We start from the raw sequence: 24,934 nt of genomic DNA on the forward strand, positions 1-24,934 counted from the left end.
TTCATTTCCAGATATCCTTGCATCATATTGCTTATATGGAATTGTAAATAACTGAAAGAACATCCAAAGTAACTATACTCAAGAATTTTACAGAATTAGTACTATTCTAGCCTGGCTTAATCAAGAAGCTTCTTTTCTTTTCCAGTGATGGAATTGCTTAAGAAAGTATATTACATGATTTAAACTGAAAAGACAGTCATGCTGAGTGGGCTGATTGGACTTTTTCTGGTTGTATTGCCCTACTTGGTACAGGTGTGACTGTTTGTCAAAAATGAATGTGAAATAAAAAGGCCAGTCACTTTTGATTCATGAAGCTGAGAGAGCAGAGGAAAATATAAACAACCACTACAAGTAAAACCCCAACTATCCTTAGTAGAAAGGAAGAGATTATATTATATTATATTAGGATTTGGAAAATGCTGTGAGTTTCTGTATGTGTGAGAGAAGTTTGATTACAGATTAATACTCTGTCATTAAAATTACTATGCTTACAACAAGCATAAATCCTGACTTTTGGAAATTCTTAGGATATATAATATACGTATAGGCTTCATAAATAAAACAAATCTGTTTAAATTTGGGATGTGATATAAAACTAAGATAAAAATTAAAAATGGTATGTGTATATATAACAGTAAAAGTAAATTCAGATTTTCCGAATCTTGAACATCTGATCATACACACACACACACACACACACACACACACACACACACACACACACACACACACACGTATGATCAGATGTTCAAGATTTAGGGCACTGTCAGCAGCCTCTTTGTCAGATGGGCTCTAATTTATTCCTGTGGTATTAGGTACAAGTTGTCTAAAAAGACTCTACTTCAGAATTCCAGTCAATAGCTAGCAGTGGATTTTTCACATGTATGATTTTAAGAATCTCTTTTTGGAGATATTTTCTACAATTGCAGAAGGTTGCTTTGGCACCTGGAAAGGAACCTAAGAAAAACCAAGAAGAATCTATATGTATACTGAATGGTGCAGAATGACTGTTTTGAACAATATACATGACGTGTATCATTTGAATGATACACATGATAATCATTGGATAACATTACCCAGATAGATGAACTCCTAATAAATGTAGGCTTCCAAAATAGAACCAGAACTATTGCGGGAGGTGGAGGGGGATCGAGGGGGTAGCAGAATTAGAAGGTTAAATAAAAACAGCATGCACAATCTGTAATTGATGATTAAGTTTTGGCTACGTTTAGAACTGATGATGGTGATCTGTGCCAAAAAGCGCTGGCATCCCACCACCTCAGGGACCTGAGAGGACAGATTTTAACCCTTAGAGAAAGAAAAGCTATACAAACTCAAGGTGCTAGAAGTAATAGCTGAGTGATTGATTTGTGACAGCTTTGGTGGGCAGTGTCTTTTCTGTGATGACTGCAGACTTGCACTCAAAGTGCTAAAATGTAATTTAAAAGTCACGTGTTTTGTGATTGTTAAGATGACCTTAATAAGGTGAACTCAGTGCAAACCAGTGTGCACTGTTATCAGTATGTCCCCAGGTAAAACAATTGCTTTGAAATCATTATAAACAGTTCCATTTATTTTAGAATTATTTTAGGATCCAGCCTACTTAGGACAACTTAAACATCAACTTTATTAATTGTTCCACTGCTGATCACAACATGGAAGAAAAGACAGGAATGATCATATTGTGAGAAACTACTCATTCTGAATGGTATTTTATTTTAACGTCATGAGGAAATGGAGCTTATATTTTAACAGCATTTGAGAATGCAGTCACATCTTTTTCCAAACTGACCTAGTGACAGACTTCTATTGAAAGGCTCTGTTTTTTGCCCCTACCAAAACCACTGAAGTTTTATGAAAATTGTTTGCTCCATACAGATTTCCACTTGAAAAAACAGAGACATTATTAAATTACAACATAAATAAAACCTATATAGGCATGTGCTTACTTGTGACCAGAGGTGGTCCAAAAATTTAAATATAAAAGCTTTAATTAAGTAAAAGGAACAATTGTCACATTTAGAGGTGTCACTGAGCATGGTATAGCATTTTTTTAAATTAGATTTTTGCCAAACACTAACACGCTCAGTTTTATCCGAGTAATATTTGCATTAATCATTTTAAAACAAATTTTCTGTTTTACAACTCCTACATAAATATTAAAGCAGATAATTCTTTAAACAGCAAGGGAAGAAATGCTGGAGATGACAGAAATGAGAGAAGAAAGAGGAATATGTAAAGGTTGTTGGTCTAGTGTTATATCTTGTATCTGCATGTAAGAAAAAGATGCTTACAGTATCACTCGTCCCACTGAAGTCAGTGAGGAAACTCCAACGGACTTCCTGGAGCCAGATTTTCACCTACTATTAGCGATGAGTGTGGGATGATCCATATTATGCAAAATGTTATGCATCACTCAGGTAAAATTTTACCTGAGTGGGTATTAAATACATGCATTGCATATTGCTTAATTCAGAAAGGAAAGGGTTCATTTTCTTGGACACAAGGACTAAGCTGGGAGTCCATATGAACTGTTGCATTCCTGTTGACCAATATCACTAGGGAACGGTAAAAGGTGATACATTGTTGCAAATTGTACTGGACTCCAGCTGTGTCCATTTAATTAATTTGAGTCTGGCTTGGAGACAGAGCTGCTTTTGGAAGCTGATGACACTGTTTTAATCTATAAATACCTTTGAATCTTCTTTCTTAGTTTTTAATAAATGTTGTGCATTTTAGCAAGCAAATCTTCAGTGGCTCTTTTTTGACGGTTCAGTATATAACAGACACTCAGAGCTAAAAGATAACTGTGTCCCTACAGATCATTAACCCCATCCAATGAGCAATGAAAACAACTAGTCCTGTCTACCAGCCTGACTGTGTGGCTCATATACAGTTTATTATTGTACTAGCAGTAACTGGTTTCATCTTTAAAAAAATATTTAAAAACATATACATATTAATGGGCAATATTTGTTTATAGAGATTAGGGATAAGTTTACTTTATCGTCTGTCCATAGTTCTGCCAGATAATTGTTTTTGCTTCCCCGCAGTTGTGAATTTTTCCTTTAAAATTGTGCTATTCAGCATTTGGCCATTGTAAGCCTGGTATACTGCAAAACACTGGAGCCAGAAATGGCTTCTAAACTGTGATTTCACAGTAGGTTACAATGCTTTCTTCCAGTCCTGGAATACCTTGGACTTGAATACATCAGGAATAGGAAAGCTATTTTAAATAGCTCATAGAGATTTCTGAAATTGTATTACAATATTTTTGTCCTTCCAAGGCCAGTTTTGAGCATCTAAGAAATCTAGCTTTGCAGCTAAGGTATTAAAAGTAGTACCCATGAAAATACAATGATCTAAAACACAACTAAAGTAGTCATAGATAGTTTTTTGTAAATATATGGCATTAACAGAATGCACAAAAGGTATGGTGTAATATACAGGTTTTATTTGAACCCTTATTTAAAGACAATATAATTCATTCATGACTTCACTTTTTGTGAATAATGTTGCCATCCAAATATTTTATTTGCTGAGTAGTTTTATACCATGTTTTCATATATCCTCTCTGTATTTTATTGCATGCATTAATATCATGCTACCCATACCTTTAAAGCTGTAAGGGCTGAATGAACAGTTTTGGAAAGAAAAGATAGTCCAGTCACTGGAAGTTTGATACAATAAAAAAATTATATGGAGCAAATTCAGGGGAAAAGATGGAAAAATCTTTTGTTACTGAGTTTTGATATTGCCTTTTTATTTTACAACTTTTTAATATAACTTTTTTCTTATTTAATAAATGAGACCCCTTACATGAGCATAACCATGAATATTGATGCATATGGTATGTAAACATCCATATATGATGCTGGAAGAATAAATTCCATAGTAGCTAGATCGTATTGAACTGGATTCTTCATAGTGTGAGTATATATGGTTACGCTTTAAGAAGTAACCTAATTTTCCCCCTTGGTCACCAATGTATCATTTTTGGTGGTGGTCTTCATCATGAAATTGTAGAATATTTTAAATCAACTGATTATCTTCCCTGTAAACATAGGATTGATCTCTAATTGTACAAATTTTCCAAGCCTACATTTAAAAAGGTGTGGCCAGGTTACTTGGTTCCTGAAATGTAGAGTTCCCACTTCCTGTGAAAAGGGCATTCTGGGGCATGATGACAGTTTAGCCTCTTTCATTAATCCTCCGTGTTCCTCCCCTATGCACCCTTCTTTGCTAATTATTGGTCAGACTTCCAACACGTGTATTCTCTGTGGATGTCTATGTACATATTCTGTATGTATGTCCCAAGGCAGCCAGGGTCCTGTCCCTTGTGAATACAGCTTTGGCAGAATTAATTTGTGTTAATATTAAGTGCCTCAGAACATGCGTTTTGGTCACTTCAGTATTCCTGCAGGAACAGCACTATTATCATAAAATAAACTGATGAAAATCACATCCAGATAGGACTAGAGCTTGGCAGAAAATTACTGTGATTTATACACATAGTGTCTCTATACTTAATGAATATGCTGCCCACTAAGAATAGCATTTATAGAATTATTAGCTTATTAGAATTTCATACTCTAGCATGTAGATGCTATGGTGATGGGCATTCTAGAAAACCCTAAGATAGGTAGGTAGATTTCTTAAACACAATAATGTATATATTTCACAAGGCATTCTTTTGGTTTTGTTTTGTAGCCTAACAGCAGTGGTCAAGTAGTAGGGAAAGTGCCTGGCCATTTTACTCCAGTTTTGGCACCCTCTCCCCATCACAGTGCGGTGCGACCTGTGACCCTGACCATGACAGATACTAAACCCATCACTACATCCACTGAAGGTGAGGCATCTTCACCTACAGCAACCAGTAAGTATTTCTCTAGGAAACAAAAAATGTCCATCAAAGATTCAATATGATTTCAAATTAAGGCCAAAAAAGGCGCCTTTTCCTACTATTTGACCAAGTGGATGCTCATCATTTATATTGAGATCAGATCCGACCACAAAGCTTTTCCTCCTCAAATTCTAGTAAAATATATCATGTTGTATAAATTTATGAGTGAGACATGACAACCAGAATCTAATGGGAAAAGCATATTCCTTTGAGCACCACCTAATAGAGAATGAAATATGGTTGTTCATCTAAGGTGGACATTGTAATAACATTGAGAAGCACAGTCACATGACAAGGTTTTCAAATCACTCATACCTAGATTCTAAAATAAGATTGGAAAATTGCTCCTCAATCAGCTTTCCTACAGAAATCAAGCCTTGTTACAAAGCATACTGAATCAGAGCTATGATAATTGCATATTTACATAGGTTGTGTTATTGCTAGCTAAAATCAAAATATTTGGCATGCAGAAAAAGGAGATTTTAATTCATTGTAATTGATACAGCAAAGGCTGGCAGCTTAATGGCAGCTTTTTCAATGCCTTGAAAGTTTAATGCACTTTGTGCAACATTCTGGATACCATATTATTTATCCTATTAACTTCAATGGAATTGCAACCATGTATGTGTGTACAAAGTACACACCAATGCCATTTGATTTTTTTGGACAATAATTTCATGTACAGTGATATACAAGGGGTTAATTTTTATCTAGTTCCTGCACTTGTGTTAGTAAGGCTAGGTAAATATTGTCACTAAAATTTAGGTCTTTAAAGGTTCAACATTAGTCACATTTATTAAAACGGTAAAAAAAAATTAGAAAATAAACCCAATCAGACAGTTTAGAAGACTATCTCTAAGCTGAATTTTTTGTCTTTCGTAGGGAAGTTAGAACTTATTCTGTGCTTAAGCCTAATCAAACCAAGAGGAGGAAGAGAAAAAAAAACTAAGTCAGAATGAAAAAGTCTAAATTTTGGGGGGGGTCACTTGCACTTAAATTGAAATTGAATTCAGTTTCTAAATTTGGGTTGTGTTCTTAGACATTAGATAACCATTAATCAAGCCTGTAAAATGTGTTTTTTGGTTATTTAGATATTTCCTTATTTTGGAAAATGAAATAAAGATTCAAACGATTATGAGTGAGCTGTACATCTAGGGGAATGATATGAGTATTTATTATGAAGAGGGAATTGTGTCCATAGCAGTCAAATTAAGCAAAGGCCATTGTTTCATTATAAACTGATAGTTATATTGATAGATTTATGTAACTATTTTAGCTATAATTTTGGAATATCATAATAGGGAACTAGGTAGTACAGTGAATTGGCACCTCTCTGCTAGTTGGTAGTGCAGATTCTCCATTTCTACTGTGCTCAGCAGCAAAAAAAAAAAAGATCTAACCTTTCACCTCAGGGTGGTAGGGAACCCTGGGTTTAGATATGGTTTTGGGAATTGCTGGTTTCATTCTTACTCCTTTTGGTGATACTGACAAAGAGCGGTACCATGTCTGGTTCTGCTCAAGAGAGGCCAGGCCCAGCATAGGAAAGGAAGAAAGATCAAGTGTGATATCAGAACTGTGGTAAGAAGCTTGCATACTTATTAGTTCAAATTGCAGCCTAATTCAGCTAGTCTGTTTAGATTAAAACAAACCTGATGTGTACACTAATAATTACCCTTTTATTTAAGGGCAAAGGCTGTGAGTTCCAAAAAGAAAAGAAAAACAACAAAAAACCAGGCATAAAAGAATAAGGCACACCATTTTATTGAATTTCAGTGGAATTTGGATACCTAATCCCTTTATAGTCCTTTGAGTATCCCAGCTAAGATCTTTGAAATGAGGTCTCTGTGCCATGTTGAACATTATGTGATTAGCCTCTTGCTTCTACAGCTTTTCTACTTCTAATGCACATAATGAAAAATGTACACATGAAAATCCATGTGTGAAATGTGTACACAAGTGAGGAAACAAAAATTACATTTACAAGAAATTTGTATGTTTTAAATATGCATGTCAGTAATGGGAGTTTATGAAAAATTTTCAGTAAGGAGGAGAAGAAGAAAAAGCATATTATGCTGCTGAAAATACAGAAAGCTTTCCACCTTCCATTAGTGCCTCATGGCATACAGTATGCATTTCAGGGGAGAATTTGGCCTTCATAGTTTTTACAGCATCTTTGCAACTTTATTTCTAATAAATGATTAAATTAAAAGAGAGAAAATATTCTTTAGCCTATAATTCATCAGAAATATTACTTAGAGATAATATAACCGATGGCATATCTGTTTAGCTTCTTTCCACCTAATTCAGTATACAATGGCAAATGATTAACACTGCTTTTTATTCTAAAGGTACAACAATGGAATTGTTCAGAACTAAAAATATAACATTTCTCTTTAACTGGTGAAGAGGGAGCCCTATGGTCTAAAAATCATTTTTTCTCTATATCTGAACCATTTTTATAGTAGTTACTCAGTGAAAACTGTTTGTTCTAAAAAGCCATATATAACAAATAATCCTTAGAGTTTGATAACATTTCATTTATTTGCATTTGCTATATGATTTAATACCTCAGGTCTTCTGGGTGAAAAACTCCATCTACCTACTCTCTCTTTAGTTTTATGGCCATTCAATTTTGGCAGCTCTGTTTTGTCTGCAAGCAAAGGTGCCTCTTGTAATGATGGTTGTCGCAGCGTGGACATCTACACACTGGGAAGTGAAGTGAGACCACCTACCTCATTTCATATAGGCCACCAGAAGTCATTAGATGGTAATGACTTTCAGTCATTACAGACCTAGGTCAGATTTGAATGATGACCCGCAGGTGAAAGGTTCCGTATCCCATTACCAATCCTCTGAGCCACCCAGTACCTGAAACTAAGATTTTTCTTAGCTTCCACAACAGAGGCGGCAGGGCTTTTATTGCACTGGTCCCTAAATGCAAGTTGTTTTCTGAGGTGTAAAATAGCGAATATTCAGTCTTAAACTGCACAGTAGAAGTTAACTCCTTTCTCATGTTGTTATTAATCAAACTGCACATTCCAGATGACTCTGAAGATTCATTTCATACCAGATTAGCAAATCCACTGTTTGATCAACAGTTTAAGGATTACATTTTTCCCAGATAAATTTGTGATATACTATAACAATCAGCAGAAATGAATATGTCATTATTTTTCTCTGACTCAGTTGCAATTGCATTGGTGTCATTGGCGATTTGCTCACAGTATAATGGAACTTTACAACAATGATTTCTTTACTTCTAGTTCTTGGTAAAATTACGTAACCCATAATTTTTGTTCTGACCTAATTCTGACCTCAAATTCACATATGCAGCTTCCATTGAAGTAGATAGGAGTTGTGCATGTGCATCCACTGCAATTGGCCCTGTGTTTTTTTGGCAGACACTTCCTATATATTGCAAATCGTAACTCTGGATTTCTCATATCTGTACTGTACATCCACAGGGTAACAGTTATGATAGGTCACTATTTTTATCAATCTGTTTTGTTCTTCCTTAATCAGCCTACACAGCCTCAGGCACATCCCAAGCCAATCGATATGTGGGACTAAGCCCAAGAGACCCATCCTTCCTACACCAGCAACAGGTGGGCAAGTTTCACATAGGTGTAATGATATAGACAAGCTTTTGCAATTTTACCTTTCTACATGCTGCCACTGATATCTTGGATTAGAATGGGATCCTAATGGTTTCAGTATTTATTGTATGAAGACTAGATATGATACAAACAAAAGCAAAAGTCTTGTAGCCAACTTCAACATGACATAGGCCTTTGCTTCTTAGATTTGTACCATCTTAAGGAACTTTTAATAATGCTTCCTTCAACTATTTTATTTTTGATTGACTTCTAGTAGAACCTATAATTGATATTAAAAATAAGAATAGTGTGTTCATGGGGCAAAACTGAGAACTGATTTAAAAATCCATAAAAAATAAGCAAAATTAAACTCTACAAATTATGATTCTAAAGTTATTTCATATTTTCCAGATGTTTGAGCTACATTTCTGCATTTTAGTTCCAGAAGATGAGTTATAAAACCAAATTCTCAATGCAACACATCATCATTCCTGGTTTAATAGGTTTAAATTGGTTTGCCATTTTAGATGTGATAAAAACACATTTTTGTTCTAGTTTCTTACATCATTTATGTCTCAAGTAGCATTTTAAATTTCACATCTCATTAATGCTGTAAATTTAATGCAAATGAAGTGTTTACCCAACCTGTGAAAATATACATTCGAGATTAATGGTGGTTTATAAACAAATTAGCTGCAGTCAATAGCAAGGCCATGCAGATACAGAAACTGTGCATTGCTAGTAACTGCACAATAGAAATAAATGCAGACAGTTTAGAACCTTAGTATATTTTATGATGTGTGTATATGCTGCTCCCAGCTTTTAACAGCAGAGGAGTCTGAAATTAACAGCATGTAAAATGTTACAAGGAAAAAATTGAATATGGCAGACAGAAAAGAGCTGTTAAGTAGTTCTCATTATTTATTGTACTGTATTTTTTCTCAGGCTTGTGTTCCTATCAACAGTTGGTACCCATGCCTGTTTTATTTTCAGCAAAACCTCTATGTTCTTTGTTTGTTGTGACATAGCTAAACTATGCTACATCTGGAACTCCCTTATCCCTACCCACTCCCAGGCCAAGGTGGCAGTATGTATATATTAAAGGTCACCACATGCAGAGTTCAGAGAAAATCATAAAGATGATAGTTTATTCAAGATAGTTGATGTTTTGCCAGTTTTTTTTAAACCAGTGAGACCTAACTGAAAACATCTGTATGCAGTTATGAAAATACCAAATAACAATTAGTGGTTTTCACCAACTATTGGTTTTTCAGTAAATTTTCTGGTATGCTGCTTTTTTCACCTCTCTAAGATTGCTGTAATATGAAATGTGTTATAATTACTATAATATGTTCCTATTTGACAAATGTATAGTATGTGTTCGTTCTATTTTTAAACAAAGGCAAGATGTATAGGTTTAAAACTTGCTCTTTTAAAAGTACTGCATGGATATTATGAACAAATTGGAGCGAGTCCAGCGAAGGGCAACAAAAATGGTGAGGGGGCTGAGAGACATGACTTGTGAGGAAAGACTGAGGGAACTGGGATTATTTAGTCTGGAGAAGAGAAGACTGAGAGGTGATTTAATAGCAGCCTTCAACTACCTGAAGGGGGGTTCAAAAGAGGATGGAGCTGGACTTCTCAGTTATAGCAGATGACAGAACAAGGAGCAATGGTTTCACGTTTCAGCAAGGGAAGTTTAGGTTAGATATTACGAAACATTGTCTCTCTAGAAGGGCAGTAAAACACTGGAACAGGTCACCCAGAGAGGTGGTGGAAACTCCATCCTTGGAGGTTTTCAAAATCTGGCTTGACAGCTTTGGCTGGGATGATCTAGTTGGGGATGGTCCTGTTTTGGGCAGGGGATTGGACTAGCTGACCTCCAGAGGTCCCTTCCAACCCTCATTTTCTATGATTCTAAGTACTCTTGTTGTGAAATTTTAAATATTATGTCATGAAAAATCTCTGTCGTTCAGTTAGATTTGGTATTCACAGAAGAAACATAAATATATTTTGCTTTAATTAATCACCAATCTTAAAGAGATCTCATTTTTCTTTAAATATGCTAAATTTTTTTACTCTCAAGAACATTCAAAGAATGACAGAAACAGTCACACATCCCTAGGAGGTACTGGAAGCCAACTTAATTTTCTTGTTGGGAAAGTTTATCATGTATATGTTGAGTAGGTGCTTTGTATATATGGGCACAAAAGCAATGTGAATGTAATGTATCTTCTCTATATTTTTGTTCTTATAACATAGTCTCAGGATAAATTTGGAGAATGTTGGCAGTACCATTAACATGTGGCCAGATGGTTTTAAAAAAGTAGATCTTACATATATAGCAAATTGAAGATTTTATGCTAACTTTCAGAACTGGTATATCTATTTTTATATAGTGATACCATGTAAATTAGCCATTCTACTTTCTAGAGTGTTTTAGAGTATATATATTTTTGTTCATTTAACTACAACACTTGCTGACATCCAAGAAGTACATAGTAAAAGCCATATAGTAAAGTGCAAAAGTGTTTAATATGTTTGTCTCTGCCGTGTAGTCTGTACTCAACTTTAAATTATGTGAAGTGTGTGTTGGTATGGGTATGTATGTGTGTGTGTACATGCCCTTACATACATATACAGGAATTAATTAGGCACTGTTGAATACATTAGAGGAAGAAAGTACTATAAAAACAAGCAAAGCTTTCTCAGAGTGGGATATTATGAATATATAAGTACAGCAAGTATAAATCAAATTTCTAGTTAATTAGTTGTTACCTTCATACCCTTAAATTCTGAAATGATCTCAAAGATTACAATACCATATATGTTTATTATTCAGAAACAAGAAAGAACAGAATTCTCTAAATGACTTCAGTAAGGTAAAGGTTATATACTTGGTAAGGCAGAAATGCGATTGATTTACTATGTCCTTTCATTACTTTACAACAATTTAAAAGAGACCACTCTTCTTGTGGCAGGTTCTAAATGCATTTGGTTTAAAGCAGCCCATGATGAATGAAAAGGAAAATCAAGGGGTACATGAAATAAAGGCAATCAATCATTTTATATTAGCTGAGAGAAATTCTAAATTAGAAAGCCAATGGTTTTAGTTCCAGAGAGGTCTTTTAAACATTCACCATACCCTGTAATATACATTGACCCTTTAAAAAATAAATATTGTCACAGGTACATTCTTTATTTCAATGGAGGGGGCTTTATAAAGATTTATTCTCTCAGGCTATGAGAATTATTGACATGCATTGTTGAGTGCTTTTTTGTTGCTGATTTAAAAAAAAAAGAACCATAATGTAGCCCATATAAATTATAGTAACAATCATAAATTTAAGTTGCATGTATAGTTTCTGACTCTCACTTACAAACAATCTTTTCACAAAATGACAGTTCAGTAAAACTCCTAATAAAACAATTTATAGCCCAAACTTGCTGGAATACTTGCATTTAGATGGGAAATATTAAATGTAATTTTGAAAGATAGCATATATATATCACCTGTGGGAGCAATACATTTACAGTTACTGATCTGAATTACTGTGAAAAATGTGCTATTACACATGTTATTTAGCATGCTACATTGATAGTTAAAAAGGCAAGGCTCTGATGAGGAGCTACAAGTTTATGCAGTCCATTTTCTTTTGAGATCATTCATTGTTGGTGATATCTTGAAATGTGAGGTATTTCTGCACTGAAACATCCGAAGTAACAAAGCAGGCCTCCCACTAAGTACAGCTACAGTCATCTACATAAGTGTGTGCGTGTGTGTGTGTGTGTGTGTGTGTGTGTGCACGCGCGCGCATCTATAAACATCCTACTGTTTTGCTGGAAAAAATAATTTATTTCCAAGTCTCTCAAAATATCTGCTACAAATGGTTAATGACTACTTAATTCTTTAATATTCATTAGTCAATATTCAAGAGTTGTTAACTAATAGTGATGGCTTCATGTTTCTGGGGATTTTGCTTAATCAAACATCTCTTTAGTCACAATTAAAAATTTATCTTAGTATTTGGTTAAGGAGACTTTGTTCTTTACTATTCAAAGTTGTTGTGACTTTCAGAACTAATGAATTTTGTTTGGTTTGCTATGCTAAGCATTCATGCTAAGGAATTCTTTAATGAAACACATAAGAGAAATGTTGAGTAGCCTTCACAGTTGTACAGTAGCACCTCTGCCTCTCTTCTTTCTCTCTCTTACCCTGTAGCTCATGTACATATTGCTTATATATGAGTTTTAGCAGACTTTGGATTTCTGCATCTAAATTTGCAGGGAGGGGGTGACAAAAATTGGAATAATGGGGTTAAATTCAGCCTTTCTATAAGCTGGCTTAACATCTTTGAGCTTAATAAAGTTGTGTCAAAGTTTAATTTTGTCTTCAGTTCTGGGATTGTATTATCATAATGCAGCAATCAATCATTTATAAAAGACTGCAGTTACAAAAATTTGTGTTGATGTCCTCTAGGTCAGAGTTCTTATGGGTTTCTGACACTTTATACTCAGTTCTATGCTGTCATTTCACAGTTTCTGATGAAGAGAACTTGGCTTCATGAAAGCTTCTGCTTTCTCTGTGTATCTCTTATTCAGCTAATATATACAGGTGCATACCTGCCCTGCCTTCTAACATTTTCTTAGTCTGATTCATTTTATATTGTTATATTTGGATCATTCTTAAACCACATATCTTTAAATTATAGGAATCCTTAGTGTCTGATCAATATTACTTCTGGGTTTGTAGCAACAAATGCTTTCTTATTAAAAACAAAGAAAAAGAAAAGGTTGCCTTTGTGTTCATTATGGCAAAAAGGCAATGGTTCACAGTTAATAAGCTTCCTACTGAAACTGCCTGTCTAAATAGTGAACTTACTGTCAGCCATAATGTTGCCATCTATACTTATTTAACTTTTAATACAGGTTTGAGCTTTTAGAAAGAGCAGGTAGGAAGTCATTTTGATTCAAGCAAACAAACCCAAATGATTTTTAGCATTGAAGCTATAGGTTTGTGATAGTAGTAGCCTTTAAAAAATTACAATCCTGTCAGCTAGTATATGCTAACTAATATTGGACCAATTACTGAGTAACTGTTGGACCTCTCAAATCCTTGCATCATTTAATACAACTGCATGGATTCCACTAGACCTTGAGCTTTATGGGTATGTTGTACACAATTTTCATATATTTTGACATGTATTAATGTCATGTATATATATTTTACATGTATTAATTGTATGCGATAAGAAGAAACACTTTAGGCCTCTAATGTATTTTGAAATTGCAAAACTGAAAGCATCTTTTTTATTCTTATTTAATTTTTTCTTAAACACAAGACTGCCCTTTTCTTCAGTAGGAAGTTGTTCTTTCCAGATGCATCCTTTATTGCTGCATTATGCTTTTCCAAAATGGAAGCCTTTCCATATCGTTTATCATTGAAATTGTAAACTGAAATGACCACTGAAAGCAAAGTTTCTGGTTTAAAAATCTTTTGGATGGACACTGCTTTTGCTTTAGGCAAAAGACTGAGAGATGCATACAAGTAGACTCTTAAACAGAGCTTCTCAGTAAAGTCAGGAAACAGGTTATCAACACTTAGGCTGTTCTTATTGTGTCTCTTATCATAATTGACAGTTTGACGTAAAACTTGATCATGTGACTGCCAGGGAGGTATGTAAATGGATAAGAGGTCACCTTTCACATATGCTTGCTGGAAAGGAAACACATTTAAAGGAAGTTTCAGTCAAAACAATGACAGTATGCAAATGTTTAGCTTTATGGGCATTTCTCAAATAAAAATCATAGCATAGTCTCCTATCACTCACTCCCTTTTCCAAATGTATATTTACTTTTACTGGTAATGAAAGAGGCTTAAAATGAAGATTATTCTCAGCTAGCAACTCTGGTAAAATTTGAACATACAAAACCAAATAAAATATTAACCCTTAGCATTATTTAAAATACTAGAAAGTAGGCTGGTAGCTGTGGCAATGGACATTGCATAGATAAACTGCAAGGCAGTCGTGCTCCTAAGGTGTCCAACTTAAATTGAAGAGATAATAATAAAAATAGCAAGCTTTTAGCACGAATAGAGTTCAGAACAGGTTGATATCATTTTCATCCTTTCATGAATGGGAAAACGGAAGCACAAAGAGGAAAAATTATGATTTGCCCATAGTCACCCAGCAGACCTGTGGCAGAGTTAATAGAACTTAGATGTCCTGAAATCCAGTCCATCCCTCTGTCTAGTTCAGTGGTCTGTGGCCCCTTTGCACTGGCATAATGGGACTGCCAAGCAGTTGCATGGTCTACTTGAGGAATACCCCTAGTGCAGGAAGTCCTCTCTGTAGGTGCTGTGCTTCTTCCTAGCGAGCAGTTGCAAAGCCTCAAAGGCCATTAGCAGGTAGGCACATTAAGGCTGCCAATCTCTGATTTGGGCACACTTGATTCCTTGGCAACCTAGAATTTGGCCCAGTGAAGGACTTGTTTTTCTCCTGAGGATAATTTGCCTTGTCCCTACTGTTTGTGATGTTGGGAGATGGTTTTGTGTGGCATAAAGGCTATATTTTCAGAGAATTTGTAGGGAATGCTTTGCTCACAGTGGTAAAGACTCATATATGTCATCCTAAATGATTGCTGATGAAGTCTTTCTCCTGTGTCTCATGATCTTATTTCCATGGCTGGATCATACTTTAACAGGAAAAACCTATCATAGAAATATTTTGGAAAGCTTGTAAACATTTGGTTGGGACTGTTTCTTCAGTCTGTTTGCCTGAAAACCCAAATACTTTAGTCACTATGAGTCTAGTTGTAGACATAGAAAAATATTAAAGCTGATGGGTCAAATCTTTAGCTAGGCCAGGGTTGCTTTGTGCGACCTCAGCCACCCAAAGCAATGGAACATCTGACAAGGAAAAATCCTCAGATGGCATATGCATGTAGTTTTCTGATGCTCCCCCTTCTCCATAGAGAGGTTTTTTTAAGATGTCACACCAGAGATGAGAATGTACAGGGTGCAGTGTGCTGAGCTTTGTTTGATTCCCCACTTAACACAGTGGCATTTGTGGCTGGATCTAAATTGCACTGGGGACTTTTGGCACCTTCAAAAGAATCTAGTTAAGATATTAACTTCCAGTGTGCCAGGTCTTTTCAAAGATTAAAATGAGTATTGTGTTCGCCATTACAAAAGCTCAGAATCTTCTATTTGCAATGATTTAAAGTTCCCAGATAAGATTCTCGAGTGATTCTTTTGGAAGCAGAGTACAGAACACACAGCCCAAGGGAGAAGAGAGGATAAAATAGCATTACAATTCATCTCTTTCGCAACTTCTTCATTCTGGCCCCCCCAGTGTCAATTTAAAAAGCACTGGGGGGTTATCCAGGGAGCTTCAGCACATCTCAGAATCTCCAGAACAGCAGAACTATGTCTTTGCCCGGAATGTCCCTTTACTATTGGCATATTTCTTGGGCTTGCAGGGGGGTCCTTAAGGGCAGCCTCACAGCATTTCCTATGGTGCTTGCTCTATAGGAATCTATCCCCACAAAGAACTTGTGCCTTGAAGACCTCTTTACACTTTTGCTTCTTCACCCAGCATGAAGGAGCCAAGTCATTTTAAAGTTTGTATGCATGCAGAATACCAAATTTGAGAGTGATACCTTGGCACATGTTACACTTAAGATACCATGTAATCACATCTTAAGTAGTGATTACCAGCCACACGTTAATGCAGTTAATGATGCGATAAAACAAGGAATAAATCATAAGGTTATTACACAAAATGAGTATAATAACTTTGTGTCTGGTTCCCATCACTCCATGAATTGAATGTGTGACCCGGATAGGATTCCCAGCTGGGCTGCCAGCCATGGAAGCTTAAAATATGCCTCTGTGCTTGGGAACCTGGATCAGCTGATGGTACTCCCAACCATGGGAGCTTATTTGCCAGTGCAGAGGGAGGATCAGCACTGGCATCAGGACTCTAGGCTCCCCTGCACTGGCAATAAGGTGTGATGGGATCTGATGCTTGATCCCACAATAGTGCTTCCTGCCATCTGCATGGCAGTGGTAGAAAGTTTGATTGTGGGGATCGTGCATCACATCCTATCACGCTTTTAATTGCATGTCTGCCAAGGGCCTATGTGTCTTTCTGGCAAAGCACTAAATAGTGGCCAAACTGTTCTCTAACAGAAGTCTTTTTGGAGAGGAAATACCACTGAGAAACACAACCACGTTTCTGGTAGGCCAACCTTGAAAACAGTTTCAGCTCTTTGAAGCTGCTCAGGAGATTACAACATTAGACATAAGGCCTGGAAAAGCCATTTAGTATACAAGTGATGCAGTCCTAGACTGTGTGATAGAATTATGGATCTCGTTTCTTCAGTCTAGGATAGGTGTATCGCTTTCACATATTTCATGTTTATGCATAGGGGACCATGTAAATGGCACTCTACTAATTTATATCAATGGAGGATTTGGTTTAGTATGCACCTTTATATACATACATATATAAATGCGTGTGGAGCTTTATAGAAAAATGTTTCTATATTACAGTTACAATAGGTATAAGTGCATATGTGTGTGGATGTGTATTGTATAAAGAGTGTTAATATTAACAAATTAGTTTGGAATAGTTCTTTCAGCATGTGTGTAACTATACATTTAGGATCATAGTTGTTCATATTAAAATTCTTCTGAACACAGTAGGAGGAAAATTATTATTTATGTACAGTAGCTAATTTATTAAACTGTAATGTATCAGCCACTTACTGTTTTCCCAAATACAAAAAACAATCAGCTTCTATTGCAGACTAATTGCTTGCCAAATTTTTTAGTTAGACAAGCACATAAAATCATCCAGTAACAATAAGTTTTGGTTTTGGCATTCTTTTGTTTATAACCAGCCAAAGATTTTTGTTTGTTTGTTGATTTTTAAAAATGTTGTAATTGTTTCCATATTTAAAACTTGACATCGTTGTTCAGCTGAAAGTGAATCTTTATAACCAAGTCATAAGCCCTTAAAATATGCTTTTTTAATGAAAAATGCTGACAGATTCTTAAGGACTGCAGCAGAAATAGAGCCACTAGACTACTGACTATAGTAACGATATATATTTTACATATAGAATAAAAATACTGCTATGGAATACTGCCTATTGCATAAAAATACAGGTTATGGTACAGCTTCATGCAGTGATTTAAGAAAGATGCACACACATTCTTTTACTTTTTGAACATACTTAACACATTCTTTACAGTTGCACTCTAGCAAGCTTTTTTGACTGAATATTTCCTTTTCTGGTTAATTTCATGTAGTTTAGTCATGCTTTAAATGGCCTTTAAAAAGGTCTCTTAGAGTTCTTTAGATAACAAACAAGAAGCAACCCTTATGAAAACATCAGAGACTAACAGTTCCACTTCTCAAACCTCAACAGCAGGAAGCTTATGAGTATAACAGTCAGACAGGGTCAAGATAGCAATATTGTCTTGTCCTTAGCATATGTATTTGTCAGGAAGAGACTGTAATTAATTGTGCTACTGTGAAAGTAATTTCTTTTAGTTTGTTTACCATAGCTTGAAGCTTTTGGAGGCACTTTAAATTTGCATGAGGAAAACAAAGTGCATTTTATGGAATTCATCTCAGTGATCAAAGTATCTTTAATTCAAAGTGCTATGTCATAGAAGATGTACATTAATTTACATACAGCATGGCTATACAGAGGTTAGAACTATGCTTTTTTATACTTTCTTCACAAGGCAGATATGTTTATGTTCTTTAACTTAAAAATAAGCAGTATATCTTTTCAATAAATCTGCTAGCACTGTAGGGCAGCTGTTAAACAAACAGAGCTGTATAGGGTTACATGGACAATCTGTGAAGGGCAGAATTGATGATTTGGGGATCTGGGAAGACTTTGTTTCAGCTTACATTTAGTACATTCCTCACTATATGTAAATATGACCCATTTAAATGTAATAAGGTATTTTAAATACTATTTTTGAGTCTAGAACAAGATTAGATTATTTTATTACTTCTTGCTAAATAATACCACTTTCAGTAACACTAAATTAATAAATCTCAATTACAAAATACCTTTACCCTTCTAAAATAGTAAGATAAGGGCACATCTTTTGGGCAATTTGGGGAAATAGTCTATAAATTGCATGTCTTCTATGTTTCACCAAATGCATGCTTCATTATATTGAATATATTTGACCTTTCCTTAGTACAGATTACTTAGTATATTGCATATACAATACAGCATTTTGATTTTCTTTCTTAAAATATTTCACTATTGAACATTAACATTTTTCTTTTATTCCAGCTCAGTTTTAATCTAATAATGGCTAATTGTTATGTGCTAAACACTAGTTACTCTTTTATGCTTTATTAATAGGGGAGCATATCAAAGTATCATTTTTTAATTTAAAGAAACTGTAGAAATTTTACTTTTCAGAATAAGCTTTTTTAAGTACTTCTTGGGAAAGTAAGGCTTTTTGCCATGTACAATACTAGTTTGCATGTATTCATTTAAATACTAAAAACTGTAGTACTGCTCGATCCATATCTGACTGCTAGGTTTCAATTGACAGCTGAGGATTTGTGACTGGACCATGAATCAAAACGGCAGGCATTTATACCCCAGTGCCAGTGAGGATACATTGGGAATTACTTGGCAAAGGTAACATTTTAATTATTTCCAACCCTACACTACATCTAAAAAAGTTACATTAAGCTGCAGTATCTGTTTTAGTAGGCCTTTAGGAGAATATATGTCAACATTTAAACAAAACCTATCTGTGTAACGTTTCTTGAACACACATTTACATTATTGTTAATGTAGATTTAACTTTTAAATATACTATAGTAAAACACCTGGAATGCCAAATGTTCGCTGTCGAGTGCAAACCATTTGTAACTTGAAAGCACTGCAGATTTTAGGACTTTAAAACTCAAAATGTGATTTGCAGAAGTCATTTAACTTTTGGGCTTACAAGTTTATATGCAAAATTTGGTGTGATTAATAATATAGATGAGTAATATAGTAAACTTCTGATATGATGGTGTTTTGGTGAATAATTACACTATTTATAGAAACAGATCTAATTAATCGTTTGGGAACAGATGGCATAGATTTATATCACTAACATTTTCACTAAGGTAAGACATAAACTATCTTGTCTATAAGCTAAAATAATAAAATACAAAATAATTAGAAGTCAGTAGTCAGGAAAAGCAGTTTTTTGTATGCAAGAGATGTCAGTTTTCACTTCAGTAATTGATTATACATATATTATATGCATATTTTATTATGCATCAATTATATGTATAAGTGGTTATGATAGCAGTTGGGGTGTGGATGTATAAATAAGTGAAAGATAATAAGCAGTACCATTGTGAAATATAGCTGTTTTTCAGTGCTTCGTCTGCAGCATTCTTTTTAACATACTTAACTGGAGGGTGTTATATACACGATGGAAAGGCTGTCAATTTTGGCTCTGAGAAGTAAAGCAATCTTTTCACTCCTCTTCAAAATTATTTTTATGTACCACTTGGATATGCATGTTTAAGAATATGATGCTGTATCATTACAGTCACATTCCAAAGAGTATATATAAGTGTGTATGTGTGAAAGTGTGTATGTGTATACAGACTTGATATACAATATCCTGTGATATATAGTGCCATACTCTTGATTTCTAAAAGAGGTTATATTTTTAGTATCAACTTTGAAATGTGATATTTGAAATGGAAAGATGAGTATCCAAATTTTAAGCTACTTAACTACCTAGGTTTACCAAGACCTGCAAGTAGTGGCTGCACTTTCTGTACTTTTCTCTTAAGAATTTTGGAAATCTGGAAGAATTCTGAAAGCTGTTTAAAGTGTGAGGTGGCCAAATGAGTAGTTTTCCCCTACTGTGGATGATATGGCACAATAGGAAATCAGCTCCTTGAGGACTGTGCTTCACACTATTAATCATCATTAAAAAAATTGGCACAGTTTTCAATCCTTACTTATATACCATTAAGAGTGAATCCAAACTGAGTTTATGTAGCACAGGGAGTAATTTACTCTCCCACCGTCGAGAGTGTATCTGTCTCAGTGCATTCACAGGAAGCTGTAACTTCACCAACCGCCAGTGCCTGCCCAGAGAGTTGGCTAAAACCTCAGATGGTGTAAATCATTATACCTATATTGACTGATGCCAGTTTACATTAGTTGAGCTTGTGGTCCTGTGTTTTTTAGATTTTGTTTTTCAAATATTGAATGCATGCTTCTTGGTTGCAAATGGCTGAAAGAAAGGAAAGGAAGAAAAAGGCATGTTCTCATATAAGTGCAGGTTATTTTTAAAATATAGCCTTTGAAATACAGACATTCTTCAAACGTGGGAAGAGGAGCACATAAAAGTATCAATGGGAGCTATTTAAACTAATGAGCAGTTCTCTTGATACGAGTATTTATAACACTCAGAGGAAAGAACTTTGTGCAATAAATCCTTTCTTCATTATTGATAAAACAATATTTCCTTGTTACAAAATCAAATTGAAAATTTTACTGCCATAAACGTGTTTGATCAGCATTTTTCTCCAAATCTCCGGCACTCATTTTGACAGCAATCAGAGTGACCTTTCATAGAAGGGGTTCACCATTGTTGTAGACAGCACTAATGTATGACAGTGCATTGGTTTATGAGAAGTTGTGTTGAATGTTTTTATTTACTAAGGTCAAAGAGTTGGCAGTGCTTGAAAATGACCTACTTGGTATATGTATAGATCATGTAATGGAAGCAACCAAACAAAGCTTCCTTGCGCTGCACTGTCAGTGACCTCCACCCTAACTTGAGCAGGTCCATCCTCTAATAGAGTGAGAGATGATGTGGTCCCTATGCTAGTCCTTTTTGTGTCCTTCATCTTATCACTGGCTGCCTATCATGCCAAACAATATGAAATGATATATGGAGTTTTAAAACCAGCTGTAGGTGTGCTTAAATTTGTGGTCCCAGAAAGAAAGGAGCAGTAATACATATTTAAGAACAAGTTGACATTTAAAATCAGTAGAAAGTGAATGTGAGTTATACAAACTTAGGAACTTAAGTCTTCAGTACATTTTTTTTCCAAAAGCAGAGTAGTGTGTAGATAGTTGCATACAAACTTAGAGGAATACTTTTGATGGTTAAAATAAACATACTAGTGTGACTGAAAAAGAAGTTTACATTAAACATCTGTTCAGCACTTTCAGAAATGAGCTAAAACAGGTTTTTAGTAATGTATGTAGGAGTTATTTTATTTTGCTCCTGACACCATGATTCCCTAGAAGTTACTATATTTTTAAAAATTAATTTATTGTGAACTTTTGAGGGGCTGTTTGTAACTAGGCAAGACATTTAAGCACATGCTTAAAATTAAGTATATGCACAATCCAGTGGTTCATACAAAACACATATTCAGTCAGGACCCTGCAGTTTTGGGGTGTGGGGTTCATGACCAGATGATGAAGGCAATGAGAATAGTTAGAATTTATTCAAGCAAACTTTATTTATATCTATCATTTTGTTCAGATAACTAGATTTTTCAGCAACATTCAAAAGTGTAAAGATTAGTTAGGATCAGGCTGGAAAAGATGGGTTCAGGCACTGTCCAGTAAGCAAAAAATGCATGCAAATAAAACTTAAGCAATGAGTGAGAAAGGGACTCATTGGGTTGAGGACCAATTTCTGCAACCCTTAATTACTCACATGGGTTGTTACAGTGACCAATGGGACTTTTTACAAAGGGATTCAGGGTTGGGCCCTTGTATACTAAATCTGAATATTTTTGAGTATGTCTTTCACAGACAATAAAACAAACTGCTAGCAGCAAAATGTACATTTAACACAGCTGTTGTTAATTTTCCTTACATTCTCAACTACTGTTATTTATTTATTTATTTTAAATAAAAACCTTAGTGTTGCTTTTAAGAGTTAACTGCTACTTTAATGTTTTCAACATTACATTTACACTATCCAGGCAAATGCACTAGGTTAGCATTTCCTGCTTTCAGTTTGTTATCTTGACACATAAGTACAGTACAACAGCTGGTTTGTTCCTGGAGCTCCTAAGGGGAGCTTTATTCTCAGAGTGCTGAATTTCCTTTTCAGCTTTAGCTGTAGGGGTATTCAAAATGTTCAACTTTTTAAGCAGCACTCTTTGCCCCTAGCACCACTCTGGGGCTATGATGATAATGCTGATAAGGCAGTTGAAGGTAATAAGCTCCAGTTTGCGGGAAAGTCAGAGGGAGAGTGGAAATTGCTTAGAATCATTTCCATATCATAGTCCTTTGTGTATATTAGAATCTAGTGAACGTACTAACACACAACAATTAAATAGCATTGTGCCTATAGTTACTTGGTGCATTTAGAAAGTTAAACATTTATATAATACAGACACTTGTTCGGCCAAGTATGGGGGTTTTTCCTCATGTTGCATATTTGTTTTGGATAAGAGTACAAACTCTAAGTTTTGCCATTAAGAACAAAAAATGAGAAATGATCCTGGTGGAAAAAGCCTATTTGTGGCAGGAAAAAAAAATCAAGGATTTCTGGTCTTTATCAATTTAAATTGCTATTTTTGATAGTTTCCCCCAACTCTGTAATAAAGAAAGATGTGCAGAACATTATGTTTCCTTTCCATCTAGGCAAACATCTTCAGAACACTTCCTAAGAAATTAATTGTATTCCAGCCAGACTTGCATGCTGCCATCCCACAGGAAATGGGTCAGCAATCCATTAAGATGCCATTAGATAATCTAATTTGGAACTTAATCTCTAAATTAACCATGCTCCATACTTGAAGCATACTTGAGAGAAAGAAAAAAAGTTTATGTTTGAATCGATAGGGGAGCCGAAGCGTGAAGAAGGCTGTTTGTTTTTTCTGTAGCTGTGGTCACGTCTCAAGCCGTCTGGTAACCAGGAGAAACCAGACATGATGTAATTCCAGATTGAACTTGAACTTCAGGGACTTAGAATGGGGGAACAATGGACCATAGGAATCAATAATGTCCATTTTCCACATGATTATGTTTGGAGCTTTAACTTAACCTTTATGGGAGAAGCAGCAAGATCTGTAGTGTGACCAAAATGAGATGATCCAGAGACAAGAAGTTAAAGAAAACAACTTTTTCAGTGATATTTTCTGAGCGGCACTGCAGATTCCATCAGGATTAGAAAAGTTCCCACTCTGCAGTAAACCAGTTGCCTGTTCTGAGCGCTCTTTGTTCAGTTAGGTAGGACAAACTTAATCTTACGTTTCCTGTCAGATGATTTTTGGCAGCACTGTTAGGGAAGGAGGAGCATGTTACAGAAAAATCCCCAGTGTAAATCTTACCTTTAACCCCTTGTTGACTTTGGAATGCTGTGTTTTTAACCATCTTCTAGTTGTTTTTTTTTCTTTCAGCCATGAAGCTGCACTTTCTTTTTGCTTGCAAACATGGTGATTGAACAGACAAAGGAATTTCTAATTGCACTTCTAAATGTTCTAACCCCTAACATTTAATAAATTAAATGCAGTAAACTCATGGAAGAAGAAAGGAAATGTAAAAACTCCTGTGATTAAGTTTGTAAAACCTTTCTACAGAAAGTTTTGAAAAAGAGTGAGTTAGTATAGTTTGAGAGAACAGGAATAGCCAGTCTGGGAGGTGAAATGTAGGGCTTTCATTAACCTGTCTTTTGCTGCCTTGCAAGCTTTTACATGGGATTTTCTTTGTTAGTTCACTTTACCATTTCAGTATGCTTTATTATTTATTTATTTAGCCTAATGAGTTTACCTGAAACCACAGAATCATTTTTCTTACATAACTGCACAGTCTCTAGTATCTCTAGCCTCCACTCTCCATATGCTGTCTCCCTAACAGCCGGCTATCCACCTGGTTGCTACCCCAGGGCATGGACCTTCCTACCCCTGCCCACTAACCTGGGCAGATTCCTGGACACACACTGGGTGCATATGAACATCTTGGTCTGAAATACCTTTGCTGTGGACTCTCCTTGGTGTTGACAGAAAGAAGATGCATGTCCTTATGGGCGACTGGTGCCTCCCAAGTCTGGGGGGGGCACCAGATCACCAACTGACACTTCCAGCTTTGTGGTTGGCACTTCCAGGGGGCGCATGGCCAATCTTAGGGCGTGCATATGCACCCCTTACGCATCTCCAATCCATGTCCATTCCATACCCCTCCTTTACATCTTTTCACTCTAGCACACACACCAGGTCCATGGAGAGGGCATATAAAAACGAGAATCAGAACTCAGTTCCCCCCTCTTTCCCTCCAGGCAGGGACCAGTGGATTTTTCATTTTCATTTGTTAGGCAGTGAGAATGATTTGTGCCTAACTAAACTGTTAAAAGCTTTCTAAGTTACGACAAACTTAGCACAATATCTCTTTAAATAAACAC

At 35.4% G+C, this 24,934-nt stretch overlaps 1 protein-coding gene across 9 annotated transcripts in view; it reads left to right on the plus strand.

Annotated features, from left to right (window-relative positions):
• The window catches only part of NFIB (nuclear factor I B), a 228,935-nt gene that overhangs the window by 188,893 nt on the left and 15,108 nt on the right, over positions 1-24,934 (plus strand). For 3 of the 9 annotated variants that reach the window (XM_019554804.1, XM_019554803.1, XM_019554806.1), the window contains exons 9-11: positions 4,711-4,876; positions 8,426-8,508; positions 19,097-19,185. The exons of 1 other annotated variant lie outside the window; for it this stretch is intronic. In XM_019554804.1, the coding sequence (XP_019410349.1) occupies positions 4,711-4,876; positions 8,426-8,508; positions 19,097-19,185 (338 nt within the window). Of the gene's footprint in view, positions 1-4,710; positions 4,877-8,425; positions 8,509-19,096; positions 19,186-24,934 lie in introns of those variants that run through there. 5 more of the 9 variants (XM_019554805.1, XM_019554807.1, XM_019554811.1 and 2 more) reach the window with 5 other exon arrangements.

This window comes from Crocodylus porosus, unplaced genomic scaffold (genome assembly GCF_001723895.1).
Source record: "Crocodylus porosus isolate Cpor-Errol unplaced genomic scaffold, CroPor_comp1, whole genome shotgun sequence".
In the NCBI taxonomy this organism is placed as follows: Eukaryota; Metazoa; Chordata; order Crocodylia; family Crocodylidae; genus Crocodylus; species Crocodylus porosus.